This window comes from Triticum aestivum, chromosome 4D, assembly GCF_018294505.1.
Source record: "Triticum aestivum cultivar Chinese Spring chromosome 4D, IWGSC CS RefSeq v2.1, whole genome shotgun sequence".
NCBI classification, from domain to species: domain Eukaryota; kingdom Viridiplantae; phylum Streptophyta; class Magnoliopsida; order Poales; family Poaceae; genus Triticum; species Triticum aestivum.
The window spans coordinates 23,388,736-23,402,098 of NC_057805.1; the positions used below are offsets into that span (position 1 = coordinate 23,388,736).

General features: G+C 44.9%; 2 protein-coding genes across 2 annotated transcripts; one reads left to right on the forward strand and one right to left on the reverse strand.

Moving 5' to 3' along the window:
- Positions 1-380: 380 nt before the first annotated feature.
- On the forward strand, positions 381-7,365 carry LOC123095877 (phosphoglucomutase, cytoplasmic). Its single transcript, XM_044517451.1, has 18 exons — positions 381-723; positions 2,064-2,145; positions 2,439-2,494; positions 3,043-3,156; positions 3,559-3,621; positions 3,723-3,842; positions 3,943-4,043; positions 4,221-4,280; positions 4,364-4,463; positions 4,538-4,692; positions 4,770-4,865; positions 5,430-5,493; positions 5,567-5,648; positions 5,955-6,130; positions 6,206-6,282; positions 6,492-6,624; positions 6,855-6,971; positions 7,054-7,365. Exons 1-18 carry the CDS (start codon positions 439-441, stop codon positions 7,123-7,125), a joined length of 1,953 nt encoding a protein of 650 aa, XP_044373386.1. The 5' UTR covers positions 381-438; the 3' UTR covers positions 7,126-7,365.
- Positions 7,366-8,177: 812 nt separating this feature from the next.
- On the reverse strand, positions 8,178-11,398 carry LOC123095878 (glutamine synthetase cytosolic isozyme 1-3). The gene is made up of 12 exons (XM_044517452.1): positions 11,167-11,398; positions 10,542-10,581; positions 10,295-10,398; positions 10,152-10,200; positions 9,860-9,966; positions 9,651-9,738; positions 9,346-9,474; positions 9,197-9,271; positions 9,052-9,105; positions 8,927-8,964; positions 8,670-8,829; positions 8,178-8,582 (listed from the first exon to the last, which is right to left on the reverse strand). The coding sequence occupies exons 1-12, from the start codon at positions 11,238-11,240 to the stop codon at positions 8,412-8,414; spliced, it is 1,089 nt and encodes a 362-aa protein (XP_044373387.1). The 5' UTR covers positions 11,241-11,398; the 3' UTR covers positions 8,178-8,411.
- Positions 11,399-13,363: the final 1,965 nt, after the last annotated feature.

Sequence of the window (13,363 nt, forward strand, 5' to 3'; positions counted from 1 at the left end):
AAATGAGTCTACAAAGTAATAAATGAAGATCTATATGTTACCATATCTATGACACTACGCATTATGAAGATATGAAGTAGAGTAGTAACATAGCATATAGTAAGAGACATTCACCGCACGACAAGCGTGGTGAACAATCTCCAAATCATTTGAATTATATGATTATAAAAAAGAGAGCCATTCAGCGAATACATAAATAAAATGCCAAAATGCAAAACTACTACTGCTACAAAACTACCGCTGACAATTTCACCTCGCCCCTGGGATATGCCCCCACGGATATGCTATAAATTTACAGCCACATGTCCTTCTGCCATCGCCTTCCATCGGCGGCACAGCAGCAGCACACCGACTAGAAAAGGCGCCCGAGACCCAGAGCAGGAGCGAGCGACCCACCGAATTTCCCAAAAAAAATAAGGAAAAAAGGCGAACAACCGAATGATTCTCCTGGGCTCCTCCTCTCCCTCCACACCCGCTATAATAGCGCCACGCCCTCGTCGCCTTCGTCACCGCACCACCACTCCCTCCCTACCTCACTCCCGATCTCCCCACCGCCACCTCGTCCTCGCCTCGTCCTCGCCCGCTCCGACCCCCCGGCCCCTCGCGCGCGCCCACCGGCCCGGCGCCGTGGCCACGGCAGCGGAGATGGTGTTCTCCGTGACGAAGAAGGAGACCAAGCCCTACGAGGGCCAGAAGCCCGGCACCTCCGGCCTCCGCAAGAAGGTCCGCCCCCCTCCCCTCCCCTCCCCTCCCCTCCCCTCCCCCCGCTCCCCATTCCCGCGGCCCCGATCCGGATCTCATTGCGCCGTTGCGTGGCAGCGCCGTTAGGTTCGTCGGGTGCCCCGATCCGCGATGGCCGCTCCCCTCTGTATTTTTTTAACCCCGGCTGTCGGGCCCCGTGAACCGTGATCTCGCCCCATGCACGTGCGCGGGATTTCGGCCTCCAGTCCTCGGAAATTGGGCTGATCCGCTCCCGACTCCAATGGTTTAACCGTGATCGAGGCAGGAGGATCCCGACTCTGCGCTTGCTTTGGTTCACCGCGCTTCAGTGGGATCTGGCTGTTCCGTTTGCAGCGTTGGGTCGAGGCAGGAGGGGGAGTGCGATTCGAATTGTGGGGTCTGATCCGGGAGATTTGCACTAGCGCAGATCATCAGTTTCGTTAATGATCACTGGATCTCGCTGAGTGCGGTTAAATTGCCTGCAAACTGCCTGTCAATGGTGCCACGCATGCCGATGATCTGTTGCCATGGCTGACAGCTATGCTGGAATGTCATGTTGCGTTTGGGATCTGGCATGTAGCGGTGCCATGGGTTGTCTGATCGTTTTTGGACTCTGCCTTGCATTTTTTTTTCTGCGGGGACCTCATATATTTAAATAATGGTGGTTTGTAAACAGGACGAAGCAGAAGATTTTGACACATTGTTAACCAATTGCTAAAATATGTCGTTTATGTTCGCATGCTGTAGAGGTGGAAATCGTGTCGTGCGGTACAGTGCTGCAGCTGTCCAGCACTGACCTGTGTCTTTGCTCACATGCATGCTGTTCTGGTGTCGTTTGTCTCTGGTGACCTTGACGACCGTCCATGTCAGATGTGATCCAATTCATGTTTGGGTGCAATTTTGATTAGGGGAGAGATTTTTTCTCATTGTTTTCACTCTTCATAAATAAGTAAACAAACAGTAAAATGTTTGTTATTTAATGGGTTATAGAGCAATAAATGCTTGCTAATGTTTAGGCAGCCATATCTATGCCATCTGTATTTGCTGGTGTCTTTGATTTTGCCTTCTATAAAATATATTCGTTTTAGTTTGTCTAACAGAACATTCTGTTCCAGCCAGATAACCTTGCCTTAAAGGAAGATAAAAGGGTTGATAGTTTAATTTTATGATACATAAATAAAATGATTGAATGTCCATGAATGATGATCACTGATTTCTTATGGCATAACCGTTCTCTTGTTAGTTCTGTTATTTATCTGTTGAAGTACTTTCGATGTTGTCAGTGGCCCAGCGCAATCATTTGTTGTATTTGCTTATTCATAATTGGCTGTTACTGTTATCAGGTTACAGTATTCCAGCAGCCTCATTACCTCGCGAATTTCGTTCAATCAACATTTAATGCCCTTCCAGCTGACCAAGTAAAAGGTTAGTTGCTTATGCTGCTTGTTAGAAAATAATCCTTTTTTGCTAGGCACGAAAAAGTACCAATAAATATAATTGAAGTCACTTCCATTTCCTGGTATCAACTTTAACTGTCAGATAACGAAAGATAACCAGATCTATACAACTTTCAAAATATCAGAAGGGTTTAATTAGTTATGATTGAGCATTTTTACACATATTTTTTTTGTCTTTTACCTTGTAAATGATGTTACCAGTGTTTCTTGTCTTGTCTCTACAGTCCTTCCTCATAACCGCTATCATTTCTTTCCTTCTAGGTGCCACCATTGTTGTCTCCGGCGATGGGCGCTATTTCTCAAAGGATGCTGTTCAGGTGCTTTGTGATAAACCACCCTCTCCTTCTCAAAATAATTGAAGTTCTAGGATTGTCCTAAGTCAAACTTCATTAAGTTTGACCAAGTCTATATAAAAAAATGTCAACATCTACAAAATCAAATTTACTTTGTTAGATTCATAATGAAATGTATTTTCATATCATCTATATTTTGATATCCTAGATCCTTGCGGATTTTTCTATAATGTTTGACCTAGAAAAATCCTAGAACTTCAACTGTTTTGGAACGGAGGGAGTATTCACTATTTCAGACCCGTATGCCTCGTGTACCTTTTGGTAACCCCATTTTGTAGAATATGTATAGTTGTATGGTAGCTGCTGCAGTTTTCCACTTGCGTATTGTAGTTGTGCCGTGCTTGTTCTTAAAAATATGCTGGCCAAAATTTAGCCTATTGGCTGCTAAAAACTTAAATAGCAAATCACCTGTTCTATGCAACTCCTTTATATGTGTGACTTCTATTACTATTAAGACATCTTCATTTTCATTGAATGACTATCACAACTTGATATTATTTTCCTTGTTATAGATCATTGCAAAAATGGCTGCTGCTAATGGAGTAAGACGTGTCTGGGTTGGACAAGACAGTCTCTTGTCAACTCCAGCTGTATCTGCTATCATCCGTGAAAGAATTTCTGCAGATGTAAGTCTTGTTTCTTCCAAATTTGGCAAGTGTGCATGCATTGCAGCATATCCCATATAAACCATTGTTGTAGCTGAACCATGGAAGTAGTTTTATATAAGTGGATCATGTATCTAAAAACATGACATATAGTAGTTTGGTTGTGACACAATACAGTGCCCACCAGCAAGGATGTCTGAGTTCAAACCTCTTTAACCCGCACATTGTATTAAACTGTTCACGAGTTACCAACTAATCCGATTGATCCCAGCTGTCAGGTAATGGTGGCAGATGGCAGATGAAGCATTATCACTAAATGAAATGTCTAGATGAACAAATATGATATAATTAATTTATTGTTTGCCTCTTTTTTTGTCGTGACAAAGTATCTGTATATTGATTTATTGACACAATGAATAACAGGGCGCAAAGGCTACTGGTGCCTTCATTTTAACAGCCAGCCACAACCCAGGTGGTCCAACCGAGGTAACATGCTTAGGAAGTTAGGATGTTCACTGTTACCATCTCTGTCAAATCAAGGCCGTTGGTGTTCTGTGTAAATCAACACCTTTTATTGTACTTTCCAGGACTTTGGAATCAAATACAACATGGGGAATGGTGGTCCCGCCCCTGAGTCTGTTACCGATAAGATCTTCTCTAATACAAAGACAATTACTGAATACCTCATTGCGGAGGACCTTCCAAATGTATGATTTGGTGCCTGCTTGTATTTTTGTTCTCTTTCTGTTCCTTTTGATCCCAAGGTAGTGGAATCCCCATTTACTCTTCTGTGTTCCCACATTGTAGGTTGATATTTCTGTGATAGGTGTCACTTCCTTCACTGGACCTGAAGGCCCTTTTGATGTCGATGTCTTTGACTCTGCTACAGATTACATCAAGCTAATGAAGTATGTAGCTTCTGTTTCAATACATCAAATATTATGTTTCAAGTATCATTTGCTGGTTTCTTTGACTGAAAGTGATTTTTTGTTGCATTTATTAAGGGGAAACACTAGAACCTTATAACACAAAGAATAAAAACATGATGATTAGTGATTTCATTAACAGTGTCCATTTATTTCCAGGACAATCTTTGACTTCGAGTCTATTAAGAAGCTTCTGGCATCTCCAAAGTTCTCGTTCTGGTACTTATCTTTAGCCTAAATTTTGTTATCATCCTCCTATTAACAGCAAATAGCATATCTGAACCCTCGGATTGCAATTTTAGTTTTGATGGCCTTCATGGTGTTGCTGGAGCTTATGCAAAGCGCATGTTTGTGGATGAGCTCGGCGCCAGTGAAAGCTCACTGTTGAACTGTGTTCCAAAGGTAACACTTTCTTCTATCATCAAGTTGAACATGGAGTTTGGGTTGGTGTTAATTTGTCATTTGTGTTCTTACAGGAAGACTTTGGAGGTGGTCATCCAGACCCTAACCTCACCTATGCAAAAGAACTGGTTGATCGGATGGGTCTTGGGAAAACCTCAAATGTTGAACCCCCTGAATTTGGTGCCGCAGCTGATGGGGATGCTGACCGCAACATGGTTCTGGGTAAAAGGTAATGTTTTGACTACATTTATCAAATCTACAAAAGCACTTGAGGGAGTTCATAATGAATCTTCTGTCCTATTCTAGATTCTTCGTGACACCATCAGATTCGGTTGCCATTATTGCGGCCAATGCTGTTCAGTCAATTCCTTACTTTGCTTCTGGCCTGAAGGGAGTTGCCAGGTAAAATGGTCTCCTGCATATTGAGCTTCTACCATTTGCTCTTTTCTTTCTGATTAATACTTCCGCAGTCGAATCAAGGCTTTAAGTTGCAAATAGCACTGCTGTCTGCAGTAAACACGCATGTTTTCCTATACAGTTGTGCATCCAAATAAGCATTTCAGGGACTAAGCAGGATACCCATGGATACTCCATATCTACAACGGGCAAGTCTGGAGCTATGCTGTTTTGCCAGGCTTGCTACCATTTTAAAAAAACACCGGATACATAAGATTGAAGAAATTAGTAGCTAGAGAAATACAGATGTAAAGTAAAATAAATTATACTTGACTGAAGAGCTGGCTTACTAGCTTAAGCTGTTAGCTATGTTTGTCTGACTAGTACAGTTAAGAAATTTTGTGTACTGGGGTATTTAGTTAAGTTGAATACCTTCTTATGATTTGCATCCATGTTTTTGTTGAATCATGTACTGTACGCCCAAGATTACAATCGCCATCCTACCCATGTTTTAAAATTTTGTTGTGCTTCAGTGCTTCACTTTTTCCTGATCCATTGGTGAACTTGCAGGAGCATGCCCACATCAGCTGCACTTGATGTAGTTGCAAAGAATCTAAATCTCAAGTTCTTTGAGGTAAAGTGTTATGATCATCAATCGCTATATTTCAAATATAGGACAGATATATGACGAAGACCATGCTTTTCAGGTGCCTACTGGGTGGAAATTTTTTGGAAACCTGATGGATGCTGGAATGTGCTCAGTTTGTGGTGAAGAAAGCTTTGGCACGGGTAATGCTTGGGGACTCATCTTGATCACAATAATATGCATCTGAATTAATTGAACAAATTGGTCTTGCCTTATGGTAAAATGCCATGCATTCTGGCATGTAGCACCTCTCTTGGGATATTCAGCAAACATGTTTTTCCTTTTGTAAAAAGGAACAGGACAGGTGACATGATGTTCGGAAAAAAATGAACTTTTATTATTTGGATTTCCATGAATGGATTGACATGAAGCTGAAAGACGTTGATATTCATAGCGCTAATTGGACATGATATGGTCGTGGGGTTGCTGATATCCTCTACTTATTTTAGGTTCTGACCACATCCGTGAAAAGGATGGTATTTGGGCTGTTCTAGCTTGGCTATCTATTCTAGCTTACAAGAACAAGGACAACCTTGGAGGAGATAAGCTTGTTACGGTTGAAGACATTGTTCTTCAGCACTGGGCTACGTATGGTCGCCATTATTATACACGATATGACTATGAGGTATTTCATTCAACTGACACGTGTGTATATACTGCACATTTGATAACATGCTAACAAAACCATTTGTTATCGAAGAATGTTGATGCAGAAGCTGCCAAGGAACTTATGGCTAACCTAGTCAAGATGCAGTCGTCCCTGTCTGACGTTAACAAGTACGTATGTTACTGTCGCACTTAATGCACCTATATGAAGATCTCTCTTGTCACACAAATGGACTTCATGCACATATTTAAGCCTCTCCGATCTGCTGTGAAATTAGAGCGTACTTTCATAAGCACTGAAGTATTTGGAGCTTTTTATTTCATGTCACTGACAAAGTGTATGCATTGGAAACTACATCTAAATTGTACCTTTTCCTCAGGTCGATCAAGGAGATCCAGCCTACTGTTGCAGATGTGGTATCGGCTGATGAGTTTGAGTACAAGGACCCTGTTGATGGTTCTGTCTCCAAGCATCAGGGTATCCGGTATCTCTTCGGAGATGGTTCCCGACTGGTACGGAATCTCATGCTGTTTTTTATTGGTGAACCGCACACTTCAAACGTTTCCCGTCACGTTTCTTTAACCAAACCAACACAAGTAGCATAAAACCTAGTCTTCATACTCAAATTTGACCTTGCAAATTTGCAATATAATCAGTCGATGCTTAACATTGGCAGAGTTGATCCTTTTGGGGGCAACAAATGCTGGTGAAGGTGAACTAACACTAAATCTTGCCATTGTAGGTGTTCCGCCTTTCTGGAACTGGTTCAGTTGGTGCTACTATCCGTATTTACATTGAGCAGTATGAGAAGGATTCTTCCAAAACCGGGAGGGCGTCAAGCGATGCTCTTTCTCCACTGGTAAGATCCAACTCCTCATGCTTCTAACAAATAACCGAAACATTTTGGTGAGGATGCAGATCTGACACTTCTTTTTATCCAGGTTGATGTGGCCCTGAAGTTTTCAAAGATCAAGGAGTACACCGGCCGATCCGCCCCCACGGTTATCACATAAATTTTGACCTAGATATGCGCCGAGGCCGCGCATGAAGTTCAGTTCAGGCCTCATGTTCGATAGCCTTTTTTTACATCTCCATTTACACCTGAATAAATGTATGTGCCAGACCGTCTCCGTTTCTTTGCCTATACTTACTCTGCTGCCGGTACAGTATATGGCCTTGATCTTGTCCCAGTGATTGTAATCAAGAGTGCGTTTCTTCGTGCAATGCAATATATTGACGTGTTTCTTTTTTCATCGAGGACTCGTACCAATCTTATCTTGAACATTCAAAGGAAAACAGGAAAACATAGGAATTTCTGAAGGATATCATTCGTATAGGAAACATTCAACGGAATCACTATCTGGATGAGGATTTGTGGCTCTTGGGTGTCACACACCCCTATATGAAAATAGCATTAAGAATCCTCTCGGTGTCACATATCCCTATATGAAAATAACATAAAAAATCCTCTTGCGTGTCACACACCCTATATGAAAATAGCATTAAAAAACATATTAAATTTCTGAAATTTTGAGATATGAAACTTGGTTGATTGTTGTACTCGTGTGTTCAGTTTCGTGGGAAATGGATGCCCGTGGTAATGCTAGTAAAAAAGACAAAGAAATTGCATGTATAGAAAAAACCCTGAATGTAACATATGTTGGACCGTAGTTCGTGCGCCGCAGATATCACAAGCAACCATTCCCCGTGAATATGAACACGGGTGTACAACCTGCACTTAGGTTTCATATCTCAGAATTTCAGATTTTTTTGAAAGTTGCTGATATGCTTTTTAATGCTATTTTCATATAGGAGAGTGTGGTACCCGAGAGCTGCAGTACATTTTACATCACTATCTTCCTTTCCTTCAAAATTCCCTATGGAATGGGCTACTCCATCGAAATTTAGGAGTAAACCAAATGATTTCTTCAGTTTATCCTTCGCAATGCGACATTGCAACGACAACAGTTTTGAGTTTCTTTTCTTTTTTGTTGAATTACCCTATGGCAACGATTGACGCAGAGGTAGGGGGTGATTGATGAGACTCTTTCCCGGCCAAACCTAGTGCCATGAACATAACCCACGCTTATATAACACGAGATGTTTGCAGACCACAAACAAGTTCAGGACGAGGAACATACATCCAGCTAGGACAAGCACATTACATGTTATTGCTTTATCATCATTATTCAAACCCTGCCAGTCTTGTCACTGCAATGCAGATCACACAGACACACACACACACACACATGCGCAACCACGGGCACTCACACAGATAACAGAACCCATCAAAGCCACTCTACTTGCCATTGGAGAGACCGGCCTTGCTGAGGATGGTGGTCTCGGCGATCATGGAGGTGACGACGTAGGGATCCATGTTGGATGCCGGCCTCCGGTCCTCGAAGTAGCCCTTGCCTTCCTTCTCGGTGTCGCGGCCCACCCGCACCGACGCGCCGCGGTTCGCCACGCCCTGGAAAACAAACAAGGCAGTCAGTCAGTGCGTGAGTGACTCTGGAGTCTGAAGCTGTTGGGCTTCTAGGCCTTCAGTCTTGCTTACCCATACGAAGGTGTTGATGTCGGCGGTCTCGTGGCGGCCGGTGAGCCGGCGCTCGTTGCCCTCCCCGTAGGCGGCGATGTGCTCCATGTGCCGCGCCTCCAGCTTCTGGATCGCCTTCTTGATCACCTCGTACCCACCCTCGCTCCTCATCGACTTGGTGCTGCATCCAGAAAACCACAGCAGGAACATGTCATAACTCATAACACAAGACTAGACTAGACGGCGATGCATTCGTTCGCTTGCTCGTTATATCTTACCTGTAGTTTGTGTGGGCACCAGCACCATTCCACTCTCCCTGCAATCACACACATGTAAGAAATGACTAGCTGGTCAGTGCAGATCAAGGTACACTTCTGGCACAAAAAGAAGAAGAAATGCTCACCGGGATCGGTTTGGGGTCGAAGGAGACGACGACACCGGCAATCTCAGTGATCCTCTGTTGGGTTACACAAAGCAAAAAATGTTCTTATCAGCAAAAGCTGCATTTGATTTGATTCATTCAGCTAGGTGAGGCAGTTTATATTTACCTCCAGGATGTAGCGAGCCGCCCAGAGCTCGTCGCCGGCCGAGATGCCGACGGAAGGGCCGACTTGGAACTCCCACTGGTTCAGACAGAAATCAGGCCATGAACAATTTTGATAGGAAAAGGGGAAGGTATTTCTGCGCCTGAAACTACCTGTCCTGGCATGACTTCTGCATTGATGCCGCCGATGTTGATGCCGGCGTAGAGGCAGGCCTTGTAGTGCGCGTCGACGATGTCGCGCCCGTAAGATTTCTCCGCACCCGCGGCGCAGTAGTAAGGTCCCTGTCACACACATTTTGCTCTGTCAGTGTCACCATCAGCCCAGCATTTTTGAACTGTTATCAGTTAGTGCTAAGCTAACATCATTTACAGCCAAGTTTCCTCCCTTACTTAGTGGAGTGATCTTGGCTAAGACTTAATAAGAGTGCTGCAATATGCAACATGTCTAGTTAAGTTACCTGAGGACCAGGGTAACCCCCTAGTGGCCAGCCAATGGGCCAGTTGGTGTCCTTCTGAAGAAGGGTGTACTCTTGCTCAATCCCATACCTTACATTTCAGGCAACACAAGAGGGGCGCACAAGATTAATTGCCACCTAAATTAAATTATGTGCAAAAATCAAAGTAGTCGACTAATTTCTATAGGAGAGAGCAGCTGATATATACTGACCATGGTTCTTCAGCCTTGACATCAGGATGGCCGAATATCCTCGCCGCGTTGTACCGCTTGTTGCTCGGAATCGGCTCTCCGTTAGGCGCATAGCAGTCACAGATGACCTACACAAGGTTAAAAATCATGTTAAAAAAATCTGGTATTCATGAACAAATTTGAGAAATCATTTACACAAATAAACAACAATACAAAGATCCATGCCAGATGCCACAACAATACAAAAATTACTGTAGGTGGAACAACAATCTGGTATTCATGAAAAAAGAAAGAGGAGGATCTTTGATCTTACCAGGATGTTGTTCCCCCTCCTGAATGGGTCCTTGAAGATGGCTTGAGGGCTTGGCAGGAGCAACACATGAAATTCAGATTAGCTCAGCCTCATGGCACGCAAGCCAAGGCATGGTTAACTGAAGGGTGCAGTCAAGGGCTTACCAGAGGATGACTTCGCTGTCGTCACCCGTGGCTTGGCCGGTGCTGGAGCCGTCAAAATTCCATTTTGGAAGCTTGCTGGGGTCCTCCACGGGCCCGGGCAGCGTCTGATTGTGAATATCCAAGGCGTCAAAAAGGGTCACAAGAAGTGTTAGGAACATATCATACTTGCAGTGCCGTCACAGTCACAGCTAGACAAAACGGAGTCGGCCGGCAAAGCTACGAGTCATTGAGGGTTAGGCAGGCTTACCCTGGCTTTGCTCCTGACGTCCATCCCTGTGCCGCCGACCCTGGATTAGGCAAGATTTATATGGAAGTAGGTTAGTAATAAGGCCTAAAAGTACGATGCCGATTTTCCCATTTTGTTGACTTATAATGTACTAGAATGAGGCGAATACAAATCATGATGAGCGGCAACGCATAGCTAAGATGCACAGGGTCAACGGTCTGCCAAAGAAAAAATAAAAAATAAAAAAAACATCATATTGGCAACAGATCAAGGCGTAAAAAACAAGAAGAAAAGGGTTTTTTACTGGACTCAAATTTGAGAAACGCACTAGTACGTTTCGCAAAAAAAAGAAGAGAAACACACTAGTATATATTCATGTAAACTTTTTTTTTTCGATGATATATTCCAGTAAACTAAACTAGAAAGGAACGTCAGATGGGATTTATGGGGAGGAAAAAAAATATCTGTGGCCTGCCTGCCTGACTTGGAAAAAACAAGAAGAGAAGGGTTTTTACTGGACTAAAAATTGAGATTACAAGAACCAGCAAGAATGGATGAAGTGGATTATTTTGTTCGGAAGGAAGGTGAGATGGGAGTTGGGACAGTGCTGAGGAAGAGGGAGGATGAGGAAGCAGAGCGGTCTTACCATATGTACTCGGCGATGATCTTGCCGGTGCAGCCGGACAGGTCGAGGCTGAGAAGGTCGGCGAGCGGAGACATGGCTACCTCTTCTTCTTCTTCCCGGAGCCGGAGATGGAGATGGAGAGGGCAGAGCAAGGGAAGGGAGAGGTGTTCTTGGAAATGCGGGGCAGAGGAGTCGGGTCGAGTGTGTCGCCGTAGCTGGCTCTGCCCCTCTATAAGTAGCGTGGCGACGGGGAGGAGGCCCCGAAAGGTTGGTGGGCTTTGCGGGCGGGGGGAAACGGAAACGGATCCGGGGCGGCTGGTACGTACGGCTGTCCTTGCGTGCGTACGTTTCCGCGGCCTGCGCGCACGGAACACCTTTTCTACTGTACACGGGACGCCATGCGTACGGACAACCGCGCTTCGCTGATCCGCACACCACCACCAGCTCTTCTGTTGTGCGAGTTTACTTAATTAAAAAGTGTCATTCGCTCGGTCGGGGAAGGAGAAATTGGCTATGGCTACGGGTCCTTTGCTTATGCATGAAAAGTGGTGAAGGGCAAATTCACGTTCTCTTGTCCCGGCGTCCGATCCGTGCGAATCCCAGTGGACTGACTGACCTGACGGATCTTCCCGATCGGTCAAAGTTAGATGGTGTCGTGAGTGAGACGTGAGTGGCACCTGCAGGATGTGTAGGAAAGTGACTACTGTGCTACTCAGTGACCATCGCAGTAGCAAACCTGACCATGACTTCGAGGCATATGGTTTCGGACATGAGTAGCTATACTTTTGTGCCTGTCGTGTCATTCCTCTCGTGCCATCGTTACCTCGTGGACGACAAAATACATTCACCTAACGAGTCCGTGATGATATGGACAGCCAACTCTAGCATACCCTTAGGGCATCTCCAACGCCCTTCATCATCAAAACGTCGCCAAAAGTCTAGGATCCGGATATTTTGTGTCATTCAATGTCATATATCAAAGGTTTGTGAATCGGTTTGACCGCCTGAATTCCCATAAACCGGAAGCATACATGAGGAGGTTTGCGGACCTCCGGATAGCCACCACGTAGGCATCTGACACACTCCGCCCACACAAAAACCCACCTAGAGCCCCGCTTTTCTCTCTTCGACCCCCTGCCCTTGCTCTGACCGCCACCTAGTCTGACCGCCACCGTCGCTGTAACACCCACTCCGCCCCGTAGGCCTTGCCAAACCTCCGCCGCTCCGCCCGGGTGCCAATCCCGACTTACCTACGCCCCCACTGGTTTGGCCACCGCCCAGGTAACGTCCGCCTCCGCACATTGTTGTCCATGATGGACACCACGCCCAGCAAGTGTTCGGCTAAATGTCATGACCAAATTTACTTCGACGTCGAGTTCATGGATTCATCCTCGTCGCATGAGGACGAATTTGAGGATGAAAAATCGATGATTCAAGCGGTAATTGAAGATGTGGAACGTGCGGTGGAACATGTCCCTAATTTCAAGGCATCGATCAAGGGACATCGAGTGTTGAATCGGCATAGGGCACGAGGGAATATGATGCTGATGGACGACTATTTTGTCCCCGACGAGCTATTCGAGTCCTTTTTGCGTCGTCGATTTCCGATGAGTTGAACTGTGTTCAACTGCCTCTACAACGATATCCATGCCTATGATGACTACTTCATGTTGAAGAAGGATGTCGTTGGGAACAAGGGATTCTCTGGTTACTAGAAGTGCACATATGCATTGAGGATGCTTGCTGGTGGCATCGCAGATTTGTGGGACGAGTACATCTGAATGTCCGAACCACATGTCTCGAAGCCATGGTCAGGTTTGCTACTGCGGTAGTCAAGGTGTTCGGACTGGAATACTTCAGAGAACCAACTACCGAAGACACCGCACGGATTATGGGACCGTTGAAACAAGAGGATGGTCAGGTATGCTTTGATCCCTGGATTGCATGCGCGACAATGGAAGAATCGCCCATATTCTCTACAAGGGCAATGTCATGGCCATTGCAATAAGTACACGTCATTCTTGAAGTAGTTGCATGACAAGACATCTCGATTTGACACTATTTCTTTGAAATGCCTGGGTCTCAAAATGACATCAATGTGTTGGAGCGGTCTCCATTGTTTGCAAAGGTTGTGTGTGTGGGAGAAGCTGCTCTGTGCAACTATACCATCAATGGTCCTGACTACAACATGGGCTATTATCTTTGTGATGGTATTTAT

What these genes read in the sequence shown, in the direction of transcription:
- LOC123095878 (XM_044517452.1), bottom strand. Translation starts at nt 11,240, where the DNA reads ATGTCTCCGCTCGCCGACCTTCTCAGCCTCGACCTGTCCGGCTGCACC. An exon ending in GACAGCGAAGTCATCCTCTG is followed by an intron (nt 10,201 to 10,294) that starts GTAAGCCCTTGA and finishes GCTCCTGCCAAG; the next exon opens with CCCTCAAGCCATCTTCAAGG. An exon ending in CAGAAGTCATGCCAGGACAG is followed by an intron (nt 9,272 to 9,345) that starts GTAGTTTCAGGC and finishes TGTCTGAACCAG; the next exon opens with TGGGAGTTCCAAGTCGGCCC.
- LOC123095877 (XM_044517451.1), top strand. Translation starts at nt 439, where the DNA reads ATGATTCTCCTGGGCTCCTCCTCTCCCTCCACACCCGCTATAATAGCG. An exon ending in TCCAGCTGACCAAGTAAAAG is followed by an intron (nt 2,146 to 2,438) that starts GTTAGTTGCTTA and finishes CTTTCCTTCTAG; the next exon opens with GTGCCACCATTGTTGTCTCC. An exon ending in TAAATCTCAAGTTCTTTGAG is followed by an intron (nt 5,494 to 5,566) that starts GTAAAGTGTTAT and finishes CATGCTTTTCAG; the next exon opens with GTGCCTACTGGGTGGAAATT.